Source organism: Ranitomeya imitator, chromosome 2, assembly GCF_032444005.1.
Source record: "Ranitomeya imitator isolate aRanImi1 chromosome 2, aRanImi1.pri, whole genome shotgun sequence".
NCBI classification, from domain to species: Eukaryota; Metazoa; Chordata; class Amphibia; order Anura; family Dendrobatidae; genus Ranitomeya; species Ranitomeya imitator.
Window position 1 is genome coordinate 218,841,618 of NC_091283.1, and position 13,255 is coordinate 218,854,872.

At 46.3% G+C, this 13,255-nt stretch overlaps 1 protein-coding gene across 2 annotated transcripts in view; it reads left to right on the top strand.

Moving 5' to 3' along the window:
• The window catches only part of LOC138662718 (TNFAIP3-interacting protein 3-like), a 60,610-nt gene extending 51,537 nt beyond the window's left edge, over positions 1-9,073 (top strand). For both annotated transcript variants that reach the window (XM_069748607.1, XM_069748609.1), the window contains exons 7-8: positions 6,102-6,227; positions 6,869-9,073. In XM_069748607.1, coding sequence (XP_069604708.1) covers positions 6,102-6,227; positions 6,869-7,102 — 360 coding nt within the window. In that variant the 3' untranslated portion in view covers positions 7,103-9,073. The remainder of the gene's footprint in view (positions 1-6,101; positions 6,228-6,868) is intronic.
• The last annotated feature ends 4,182 nt before the right edge of the window (positions 9,074-13,255 follow it).

Here is a 13,255-nt window from a genome sequence, read left to right on the forward strand (position 1 = left end):
ACACCTGCACTGGTTTATGCTGTGATTTAAATAAACCAGCAGAAGAATCATTCCTGTGTCCAACTCTGTGAGCAGCCGAGAGAGTCAACCTACCACAAGTGGTGGTGACTGCGGGCACCGTACCAGGAACATGTGCAGCTGCTACATCAGGAGACAAGTAAGCTGGTTATGCAACAGATTCTGCTGCAGCTCCAACAACAGCAGTAACCAGACCAGTACTGACAACAGCAGCAGCAGATTGAGATGCTCGCAAAGGTGGTTCATGGGAGGCCGGATCCCCTTCCCCAGGTCCATATGACGACTCTCACGTCCGGAAGACAGTAAGATGGGCCATGCATAAAATGACCATGGGGGATGAAGTGAAAGCCTTTTTCACAGTTTTAGAGAGAATGGCTGATCGGGAGAGACTTCCGCCAGAGCAGTGAGAGGAGGTGCTGGCGCCATAGTTGGCAGGTGAACCCCAAAAGGCGTATTATGACTTAGCACTGCAGGATGACAAGTAATACAGCAAGTTAAAAAATGAAATCTTGGTATGCCGGGAAGTTTGTATGTTGGTTAGAGCCCAACGAGTTCGAGTGGTCTGTTGGCGATGTCACAATCCTGGACATGTAGCCACCCGGTGTCATATGTCCTTTGAACCGATGAACCGATGGACTGCAACCTAGGGCGTTGTTGTTCTTATTATGCATATCTGGCATGTGCCGTGTCAGTTATTGGGGTACTGGTACTTGGAATTTTAGACTTGGGTAGTCTGGTGACCCCGATCAGTGTTACACTTCCCCACCAGTTGATCCCTGACAAATTGGTGGGTGTTCACTCTATACACGGAAAAAACACAAGATTTTATTGACACACAACATAATAAAACATTCTTAAAAACAGAAAGGCAAGGCCCTGTCCATAACACTCAGTAAATACAGAGTACAATAATATATATATAACCCATAATAAGCATACTGATAACCAATGCTATAAGCCTGCCTGTACCCTAGGACTAGATGCAGACCATACGTGGCCAGCTCACAGGACAAACTCACCAACCCAGGCGGATGTATACAAAATCCTAAGTGGCCAGTAAACACCCAAATAGTGCATTTAGCCCGAACGGCTCATGGGACAAAAATATCTACCCTAAGCCAGTAAGGCAACAGGATCCCAAAATAACAGTGGGAGAAAAAAAAAAAAAAACACTGGAACCGCCAGGAAAAACCTCAGAGCACTAGAAGAAGGGGTTACCCAAGTGGTGACCAGAGCGGAGTCGGTGGGCAGCCAGGCAAGCAAGCAGGACAGGGACCAGAGCAGCCCCACGCATATCGCCCTTCATTATTGTGTGTCAATAAAATCTTGTGTTTTTTCCTACATTATGTTTTCATTTTTTATACGTGGTGTGCATAACTGGAGTGATACTTTTCTTTCTGCTGGTTATATTTGGTCGTTTTCTCACTCGCTTGCACCCCGTATTTATGGATATATTTTTTTATATTAGGTTTATATGTTGGTAGTGCGCCCTATTTCATTGCTTATTCCACTCTATACACGGAGACTCCAAGGACTACGCCCGCTGGCCAGAGTAACCATGGGAGCAGACTTTGGTACCAAGTTCCATGAGGTCGAGGTAGTGAAGCACTTGATACATCCCGTTATATTGGGCTGGGATTTTTACTTATTTTGGGACTTACGTCAAAAGGGGGCCGTACCGAGCATCGCGATCAATATCCAGACTTCTCGGGAAGAGACTCCATCAAAATCAAAGGTGGATGAGGTCCCACTATGTGTCCTTGCCGGCGATAATCACAAGACGGTGACCGAGGAGATCAACATCCCTGAGTTGACAGTGTCCCAAGAGAACTGTGCGACTGATATAAGTGGGGACCTTACCTTAAAGTGGGTGTTTGATAATATTACCTTCTGTAACGGGTTTACTCAAGAGACAGGGGCAGACACCAGGTTCCTACACTTTTGCACTCAATGAAGACTTTTTGTATCGGGTGACTAAAATGAGGGGGGGGGGGGAAATAGTGGAGCAGCTGTTGGTTCCAGGTCCCTATTGGCGGAGAGTTTTACATATGGCCCAATTTCTTTTTTTTTTTTTTTTGGGGGGGGGGGGCGCATCTGGGTGTAAAAAAAAAAAACTCAGGAGAGGATAATTCGGAGGTTCTATTGGCACGGATGCTACCGAGAGATCCTAAATTATTGTAGGTCCTGCCACACCTACCAAGAAAACACATCCTCTTCCCGCTTCTGAAGTCCACTAGTCCTATTACCTGTTACAGAGGTCTCATTTGAAATAATTGCAATGAACCTAGTAGGTTCCCTAATTAAGTCTGCATGGAAACATCAATGAATTCTGACAGTCATGGACTATGAGACCCGTTACCCAGAGGCGGTACCACTTAGGAGCTCATCCACCAAGTGTATGGACCGAGAGCCCGTCCATATTTTTTCTAGGACTGGCCTGCCAAAGGAGATCTTGACAGACCAAGTGACACCCTTCATGAGCAAGTTTATGAAGGAGCTGTGTAGAGTCCTCCAGATTGCCTAGCTGTGAACCTCCATCTACCATCCGCAAACAGACGGCCTAGTGGAGCACTTCAATAAGACCTTAAAGGCTATGCTCAAGAAGGTCATTGAGATGGATGGTTGCAACTGGAACTATCTACCTCTGTTCCTGCTCTTTTCTGTCAGGGAAGTTCCTCAAGCTTCCACTGGTTTCTCTCCGTTCGAGCCCCTGTATGGTCAATGTCCGTGAGGGCTCCTGGATATCGCCATGGAATCCTAGGAAGCCGAGGTCATGCCCCACCAAAGCATCATAGAGCAAGTCCCATACGAGGTGGTGGAAAAACTGGTCAAGGTTAATTACAAGGTCCACCAGCCAGGATGAAGAAAACCGCACCAAGTATACCACGTGAACTTTCTAACGCTGTGGAGAGATCGGGAATCACTGGAAGCCCCTTGTCTGGGAGATCATACTAAAGCCAAAGTGGAGGATGTCACAATTGCAGAAACTCTACTGCCAGCCTAGAAGCAACAGCGTCAATAACGGCTGCAAGGGAACTGTGACCAATTCTCAAAGTTGCTGGGGCGTATACAGGTGGTGGAGAATGACGATCTAACAGAGCTGCATATAAGGGTGAATCTTAAGTTATATAGAATTCCCAAAGCACGCTGTGAGGTAATCTCAAATGAGGTCATGAAAATGCTAGAACTCGGAGTGATAGATGTGTCCAAAAGTGGGTGGTCGAGTCCCATAGTCCTCGTTCCAAAACCATCACAGTGAGTGGCGGTTTTGTAATGACTACCGCAGGCTGAATGAAGTGCCCAAACTTGATGTGTACCTGATGCCCTGCGTCGATGAATTTGTTTAGAGACTTGGACCTTGGAAGTACATTACCACCCTCGACCTGACCAAGGAGAAGAATGCCTTCTCGACACCTGTTGGGTGCTTTCAATATAACAGCATGCCTTTCGGCCTACAGAGTGCATCTTCCAGAAGGACATGGATCGGATCCTAGCTCCCCATAAGTATGCCGCAGCCTACCTTGATATTCAACCTAGGAGGTTTGTGGATGTCATCCGCGCTACTGTAAAGACTAATGTCCAGGCGTATTGAAGATAAAGATGATGGTTTATTCTCAACGTGTTTCAAAGTCACTAGGACTTTTTCGTGATCTCGGGTTGGGTGACTGCTTATTTGTTGTGTGCCGAGTTGACGTTTTAATTGATAGCATTTTGATGCAGATACGATCTTTTGATCGCCCGTTATTGCATTTTAATGCAATGTTGTGGGGACCAAAAAAAGTAATTCTGGCGTTTTTACTTTTTTTCTCACTACGCCGCTTAGCGATCAGGTTAATCCTTTTTTTATTGATAGATCGGGTGATTCTGAATGCGGTGATACCAAAAATGTGTATGTTTGATTTTTCTTTCATTGTTTTATTTTGAACAGAGTGAAAAAGAGGTGATTTGAACTTTTATTTTTAAAAACTGTTTCTTTTTTTTACTTTTGGCATGCCTCAATAGTCACTATGGAAGACTAGAAGCTGCCATAACCCGATCGGCTCAGCTATATATAGGTGATGATCAGTTCACCTATATGCAGCTGATTTACTCACTTGCTATGAGCGCCGACCACTGGGCGGCACTCACAGCAAGCCGTCAGTGACAACCATAGAGGTCTCCAGGAGAATCTCTGGTTGTCATGTCAACCCACCGGTGACCTGCGATCACGTGACGGGGTTACTGGTGGGCGGATTTCTGGCACAATTGCTGGAAGCACTTGTTAAATGCCGCTGTCAGCGTTTAACAGCACATTCCGATTGCGATTCCACCCGCTGCTGTTTCGGGCACATGTCAGCTGATATGTGCCAGGAAAGATGTGGGCTCAGCGCTGGAGCCCACATCAGAGGGAGGGTGTCAGACATCGGCATACTATTAACCCCGATGTTGGAAAGGGGTTAAATGTCCAGCTGTAACAAGGTGGCACGGGGTGGTAGGCATGCCCGAGTCCATTAAAGCAACAGTCCATAAGCACCCCCCGGCCCCTTTCACATAGAAAGACTGACAAAGTCCCGGTTCTGCAGCACAGTTAGTTACCTCTATCACAGGATTGCTCTCCGCACTGGAAACACGTCCTCAGATACACCACAGGTCACAATTCTGTCCAATGTTAGAAAACTTTTAATGAACAGGAGGTAACAAGAGGAAAATAAAGTAATCATTCATGCACTATCCCTGCGACTCCATGAGCTGGTCCAGCATTTCCAGCTCCCATCTGGGTTTGAGAGCCACAAAAGTCCTTCTGGGGACAGTCCCACAACACTAGGGCCCATCCACACTGCCCGGCAGTCCTTGTCAGTCAATGTCCCTCTTGACGAGGGTACTCTCTGCTCCTGGCAGTGGAGCACGTCCTGCCTGGGGCAAGCCTGCCCAGGCTCTGCTACAGAAGCATTCACTTCCTGATCAGTCAGCCGGCTGGACCGGCCCCTCTTTTTAACCCCTTCTATCCCTAATCTCAACATTTGCAACAGATAACATATTCAGTACGGCTTGTTATACACTAACACAGGGGTGAACCATCAGGCTGCCGCATGGGACACTCATCTAATGTCCAGGAGAGAGGAGGTTCGTGAGGGTCCCTGCCACCTCCTTACACAGCCACTAAGTTCTCTTTCTCTGTCTGTGGGTCTGGAGGCAAGGAGCACCAGAGAAGTGTTTGTGTGTAACTGTGCTGGACACTGTTGATTGTACCCTGAGCGGACGGATCCCAGCAGTCATATGGACTGTGCTATATGTTATCTTTTTGTTTCCCATTTTTTGCCAGAAAGGCCGTGTTTATTATGTTGAACCCTGCACTGGTTTATGCCGTGATTTAAATAAACAAGCGGAAGAAATGTTCCCGTGTCCAACTCTGTGAGCAGCTGAGTGAGTCGACCTACCACACCCTGGTATATACTTCTGAAGAATGCCACCGTGGCATGTCCACCACAATGAAAGATAAAACACTTGTCATGCTTTATATTTCTTCTGTAATACCCTGCTCTATGGGAAAACGTTTGCAAAATTTGCTGCACTGTTCAATACAGTGAAAAAAGGTGTGAAGTTGCAAAACAATGGAGAACAACAGAAGCAGTGTGAAAGACTGGTGGAAAGCATGCCAAGACGCATGAAAGCTGTGATTAACAATCATGGTTATTCCACAAAATATTGATTTCTGAACTCTTCCTGAGTCAAAACATTAATATTGTTGTTTCTAAATTATTCTGAACTTGTTTTCTTTGCATTATTTGACCACTTCTCCTTTGCAGAAAAAAATACAAAATTTATTTCTTGGAAATTCGGAGACATGTTGTCAGAAGTTTATAGAATAAAAGAACAATTTACATTTTACTCAAAAATATACCTATAAAGAGAAACATCAGACAAACTGAACATTTTGCAGTGGTCTCTTAATTTTTCCCAGAGCTGTATATTTATAGTTTTATTTTTTGTGTAGTAGTAGTGCTGATTAATGACACACCGCTACCCAAAGGTTTGTAATTTACTCTTAACTTCACAAATTTAATGATCAGGATCAATATTTTAATGTTTCCTTTCTGATTTAGACAGAAATTTATGCAGCAGACTACAAGACAGAGCACGTAGATCGAGAATGCGTGAAAACAGAAAATACAAAGCTAAAGAAGAAGGAAAAGGAAATGAAAGAGCAAATGTTGATCCTAAAAGAACAGGTAAACATAACTATTGTGAAATAAATGTTTCAGTATATAAAATAAATTTCTTTCTGTAGTCCTAAGGCTACTTTCACACTTGCGTCGTTTGGCCTCTGTCGCAATGCGTCATTTTGGAGAAAAAGTTCATCATTCTTAGCGGTACATCGTTCTGTGTACACTTGACTTCTGTTGTCCAGTCCAATGGTGGGCTATGCGCACAGAACTATCTGCTATAAATTGTCCTGTACCCTTTTGAAGCCAGTTAAAACTGTGTAAATAGGCTATTAAATGACCACCGATCAGTCCTTTAGCGCCTTAGGTTGGCCTGTATAAACGGTCTTTTACATCTCATTCAACATGTAGAACCTTATTGCTTGAGTCTGGTGCAAAACTGAGGGGTCCCCTAATAAAAGCCAGGGCAGCTGGCCATTAGAGAGTGCAATTTGTGCCATTAACCCTTTAGGAGACTTGAAGTCACTTGGTAGCATGACCAATAGACAAAAGAAAAGATCAATGCTGCAAATGACAATGGGGTTGGGAGAGATGGTGGGAACAGGTGAGACGTGTGACATCTTCCCGCTTGCACATACGATTTGTTATTTTGTCTTCCTGGCAGAATGCTTCCTTCCATATTTCACATTGGTTTGTTGTTCCCGCAGCTGAAGGTGTATGAAGATGATTTTCGGAAGGAGCGCTGTGACAAGCAAATCTTGCAGCGTCTTCTAAAGTGCCGCAGCATTTCACGTGACCCAATACTTATACATCGCTGCAATAATGTGACCCACAAAGGATCATTTGAGAGCATCGGAAGACTTTCCAGAAGTGGAAGCAACAGGGAAGAGACAGCAAGGAACATGGAAGTACCTGCTGAAAAAAAACATATGGTGTTTTAGGAAATGATACTGCTACTGTGCCAAACAAGAAATGTACTTCCCCCCCCCCCCCCCGACTGATCGCGCATTGCAAATGTCACTACTTGTAAGGGCCTGATGTATACATTTTAACTTCAGAAAAGTTTTAGTCTAACGATTATACAATACAAAATGGGCAATCATTTTCCTGCTCCCAATAAAACAAATAGTGGTTCCTTCCCTATCTCTAAAGCTAGGGGTGTCCTAGCTATCCCTGGTCCCCGGATTACTTCCAATGGTAAAGACACAGGGACCACATGCCTTACTCAGCCCTTATGTGTCCCCTTCCCCACCCACGGAAATGGGGAGTTGTAGTGTACAAACATACACAAACCAGACTAACAATAAAAGACGTATAGGGATAAGAGAAAATAGCAATCATTCAAATATCTACTCACATACAACAGAGTGTAACACTGGGATGGAAAAGAGGGAAAAAACAAGTAGTAGAGGATGAAAATATACACACAAACAAATAACCAAGCAACAGTCTTCTGACAGGCAGTAAGAAACTAACACTGGCAATCCCTGACTGTGAGTATGTGTCACCACAGAGGTGCTGCACCTCATCCAGAGGTGTGGACTCCACTCTCGGGTAAGGAGAGGGCACTAGCCAGGACCCACACACTTGCATTCAACATCCCATCACCTCAGCCTAGCAAGTTGGGCAGACCCTAGAGAATGGGGTGGGATCTCACTCAGGCAAGAAGGGTGGTGACAGTTGGAGGGGAGTGTGTAGTCAGTCTGTGGGGAGGAGGAGAAAAGAGCAAACGTGAGGAGTCTGTGAGAGGAAGTAGATGTAGTGAGACATGCAAAAAGGAGCTCCCAGAGAGAGGGAGCTAGAAAAAGGTGAAGCGTACAGAAGGAAGGGAAAGAAGGGGTCCTAGGGGCACGGGTAGTGAGGAAGCCACCTGTGGGGCCCGCATCCATGCTGATCATCGCCAGGTGGAGGGACCAGGTCACAGAGGGGGAACCGCCCCTCCCCCAAGACTAGTGGAGGACTACAAGGCTTAGCTAGCAAACCGGAGGCTGTGGTATATGTATGTGCCACAGCCACATCCACACACATTCACTGAAAAGGCAGCCACATAGGACCAAGGGGACTAGACAGATGTCGCCCGACAAGATCCGAGGCTGCTGGCTTGGGACACTGTGTGTGAAGGCACAGGAGAGAAGAGGGCCAGCGCAGAGAGATGGCCAGGAAAGGAACATAAGAACGGGGTTCTGGCAAAGTGTACCCCGAATTACCTGAGAGCTGGCTGGACCACAGACCCGGAGGGCACAGCCCCTGGCTGGGAAATGCATCTTAGAACTGTTAGTAAAGGTGTGCACCCTGCTGTGTCCTCTAATTATTACTGCTTCACCTGCCCTGCACCACACCATCCATCATCACATTTAACACCATCACTGCCCTCGGGCCTTGCTGTACTCGAGGAGAGCTGAAACATCTCTGCTGCATCACCAACTGCCCCAGTGGATCTGAACTGCAGCATCGGCCATATTATCATAGCCGAATACCACCTTATAAAATTTATTTCCCCTTTCAATTCATTGACTCTTTTATTTGACACCCAGGGCCACGGACTGGGTCACTGCTGCCATGACCACATCCCTTTAAGAATCAACCCGGTACCGAGTATCCCCACCGCCCTGGCAGGCGGTTCAAGTACATAGCAGAGGAGAGTGGCTAACACTGAACAGCTGAGAGCGTCAAAGCAGAAAAGCTCCAGGAGCTCTCAACTGAGAAGATTAACCCCTGCACTTCTAGCAGAAACCTGCATAATTTAATATGAAGGTAAAGTGATTTCAATAAGGGCAGGAGAACGAGAAATAAGACACCATAGTCTTCTGGCCTCTCTCTGTCGTGATAAACCCGTGACAGTAATTTTTTTTTTGCTAAAATCAAAAATTAGATATATTTATGACTAGCCAATAAACTATGTACTGTATGTGAAAAAAATGTGTTTATATGTGTGCGTTAATCTTAATTATATGGACATTACACTCAAATACATAGGTTCACTGAATTTACAAAGATATAAATTCTGAAGGGATATTTCCATCTGACAATAATAATTTAGGATAACCAAAACCTTGTAAGGCTGCAGAACATTATGATTTACAACATTCTCCACTCATCTTTTGTACTTGATGTCAGAAATACCCATGGCAGACCAAGAACAAAACCAAATATCTATGGAAAAATTGCTATGCCAATTTGGATTTTCGTTAGGAATTATGTAATTTACATTTACTTATAGAAAAAAAGGCTATTAAAACTAATAACCAAAAAATAAATATGTCGTAAAATCATATAATTTGACTTCTGGTTCCGGGGCAAACACGGACAGCAGTTCGTGAGAGCAGCTCCATGTCTTGGCTTCTCCCCTTGGGTTTCTTGGGAACACAACCTCAGCAAAACAGGTGAAAAACCTGTCTGTGAGACTCACCAACCACCTCTCCTGCTGCATGGAGAAATATCTTACCAGGAACTGGACCTCAGCAAGATAATCTGACAGCGCAGAGGGACAGGTGCAGCAAGATGGCGGCGTCCACGCCTAGAGCAAAGAAAAACTGGAAGTCCTCTACACAGACTTCTACTCTGATTCAAGTGTAGAAGGAGGGAGACGATGAGCATCTCACTGGGCTTAATGGACCCTACAAAACTTTAGATGCTGAAGTAGCAAAAATGCTGGCTCCTGATATAAAACAGACTCTGGAGCAGACAGTATCTGCCACACTACAACAGATGCAAGCAGCCATTTCACAACAGGCAGACAGAATTGACGCAGCAGGCAACACAATCAGCTCAACAGAGGATGAACTAGAAAATTCACAATCTGAACTAATAAAGGCTACTAAGATGAGCCAATAGACATCCAAAAAACTAGATAATTTGGAAAACAGATTTAGGAGAAATAACTTGAGAATAGTAGGCTTACCAGAACCAAGTTCTCCCAATCTGCTAATGAGGATATGCCTCAGTAAATGGCTGGAAGAAAAGAAAAGCGCAATAGGGTCTTATCTGGGTATAAGGAGATAAATTCTATTCAGATTTACTCACAAGATCTAGCCCTTACACAGGCGCATAGAAATGTAAGCTGCTGCAGATTCACCGGTCTCCTCGTGACCAACCAAAGTAAAAAAAATGGGATAAAAGGGTAGATACTTCTCTACGCCGCTTAAAAAATTATAAGTCCAAATGGGTAATCCAATGAAAAAGTGGCTTTATTCAATGCGTTTCGGAGCACCAGGGCTCCTTCATCAGATTACCACACAGAATGTCTATTCTGTGCGATATCCTGATGAAGGAGCTGTGGTGCTCCGAAACGCATTGAATAAAGCCTTCCTAAGGTGTCCCCTGCCAATTGCCAAGAGGCATCAGGTACTTAAGGCATTCCCACCCTTAGGGGGATGGCTGAGCAACATACTTCCTCGGTTAGTGTCTTGCTGCTGAGTTGCCAGGTCCTGTCTTGCGTTATCTCTTGTTTCAGCCACACAGGCCAGTACCTGTGTCCTGTGTCTCTCGTTTCTGCCTTCCCAGGGGGCTGCTTACCCTGGTCTGAATCCTTGTTCATATACCTTATCCCTAACCTAACCCTGTCTGAACTAAGTCCTATACCTGTGTCTGTTTGTATCCCTGTCTGTAGCCTTCCCTATTCTGCTGTGTGTTTCCTTGTTGTCACTGCTTCTGCTCTTTGCAACGTGCGGCTCTGCTCTTTGCTCCCCAACCTGCGGCTTTGCTCTTTGCTCCACAACCTGCGGCTCAGCTGTTTGCTCTGCATCCTGCGACTCTACTCGGTTCGCCACTACCTGTCGCTCTGCTCGCCGCTACCTGTGGCTCTGCTCTGCTCAGCTCTGCTCTTCTCGCTGCTACCTGTGGCTCTGGTCTGCTCAGCTCTGCTTGCCGCATCCTGCAGCTCTGCTCTACTCCAGTTCCACCTCCTGCGGCTCTGCCATGCTCTCCGTATCCTGCGGCTTTGCTCCAGCTCCGCGCCCTGAACTGGGTCTTACCTGTTCCTTTATACCTCTTGTCTGAAGTGTTCTGTACCTATTCCCTTATCCCACACGTACCTGCCTATGTTCCTGTCCTACCCAAACCAGTTCCAGTCCTGCTAGCCGTGCTCGCTTGCCTGCCTAGTGTGCCAGCCGTGCCCAACTGCCTGCCTGAGTGCCAGCCGTGCCCGTCAGAGTACCAGTCGTGCTCGTCTATACTCGCCTGCACTTGTTATTAGTGTTCAGTCCCTCAGTGGGATCATCTGCCACAGACAGGCACTGCCCTGGAGTGGTACCTGGTAGCTACATGCCGCACAAGCCTGACCTCAAAATCAGAGGCTCCAATGAACACCAATGTAGCTGCTTAGTCACGCCCCTTCCAGGGTAGTCTGGTTTGTGGCACAGTGGGGCCACAATCCCCTCGCTCACGCCACCCAATCAGGGCGTGAGCGTGACACCATCCCTCTTCTACCTCTATGACGGGCCACAGGACCCTCAGGCCGTGTTTATCTGGATGGGCCAAATAAAATGACCATATCAACCTACTGGCATTAACCTCAGATGCTGGCACCCACCTCTCATTCGAACTATACCCTTTTCAATGTACCAGGTACTATACAGAGCGGCGAACTATACAGGAATCAATGATTTTCGCTACCTGAAATTCTAAATTGTCATAAAAAAAACTGGTGATGGCTGCACAGGCACAACAAATCTTTTGAGCATAGAGAGCGCGGGGAAAGAAGCCTGCAGAATGGAAGGAACACGCGGGGCGGCGTGCAGAGGGACGAGCTGCAGACATGGCAGCGAAGCACCGGGGGGACAATGCGCAGGGCGCCGGAGCGCGGGGTGGAAGCAGAAGGCTCCCGCAGCCTGATCCGCTACCGACAGTGAAAGGAGAGCCTGATGGAACGGGTGACCAGGCAGCAGACAGCGTCGCATCCCGTGGCTTCGACTTTTGGAATAGCCAACGAGATGACTGGTACCAGAACAACAGGTACGACTACTGCCCCGGTATTTGAGGAAACCCTGCTAGGGCCCTTTGAACCCTCACCAGTCCCAAAACCAGGTCAGTTGCTAAGCCACATAGTCTGGGACCGGATGGCAGATATCAGGGACAAGTTAGCTGATCCACTGCTGCCTGTACCGACATTGCAGGCGAGCATGACGGGGTTTGCAGAGGAGACCTGGGGGGGGGGGAGAACCCCGAAAAGGTGTCCTCAGCAAAGAGGAAATATGCTGGCAGCAACTGTTAAGAACGATGGAAGAACAAAATCTAGCAACCAAAGCTAGGGTCCGCAAGATCAGACCCACCGATCGGTGACCAAGGAGATTGGGAACTGTGGTCTCCTTTGACCTTAATAAAGGATGAGGCTTCTTTAAAGAACCCGGAATACAAAAGGACCTTTTTGTGACTCACCGTGACGTTGAGTCACATCTCATGGGAGGGCACCACTATCGGGACCTACAACCAGGGGACCAAGGTGTCTTACACACGGCACAAGGAAGAAAGGGGGTGGTATGCCCTCAATGTTCACAAACGCAGAATCACAGAAGCTTCTAACCGGGAAGCTGCATCAGCCTTTGAAAAAATGACTGAGCAGTCCATGAGGACACAGGTCACTCAAACTTCTGCGATGGGACAGATTCTGTTTGACTAGCAGGAGCAGGAACTTTCCAGGCCAAGAAGTCATGGACCCCAAAACCTGCCATGAAAAAAGTAGAAGAGCAACGTTTTGGAAAGTTTAAAAAGACTATTGAAGTTCAAAAGTTAATTTGACTAAAGAGACACTGAGTCCGTGGACAGTGAATGGTCCACAAACTTTCAATTGTACATAGTTGGCACCTCTTAAGGTGCTTTCTATTGGTTTTACAAGTAACTCATGAAGATACTGTTTATTGTTGTTTACATTAAACAGTTGTTTGTCTTAAAGGGACCAAGAAGAAAAACCATTTGGCATGGCTGAAGAAGCAGTCCAGAAAGGAGACCATTTATGCCTGCAAGCCTCCCAAGCCTACGTTGGGGGTTTAGAACGGGTTTTCCACATCATTGCTGTTGTTGGTGAGAGAGATCTCACAATTTGCTAAATGAAACTGTTATAATTTGAAGTACTTGAATGTTTGCACTTCTAAATGTTG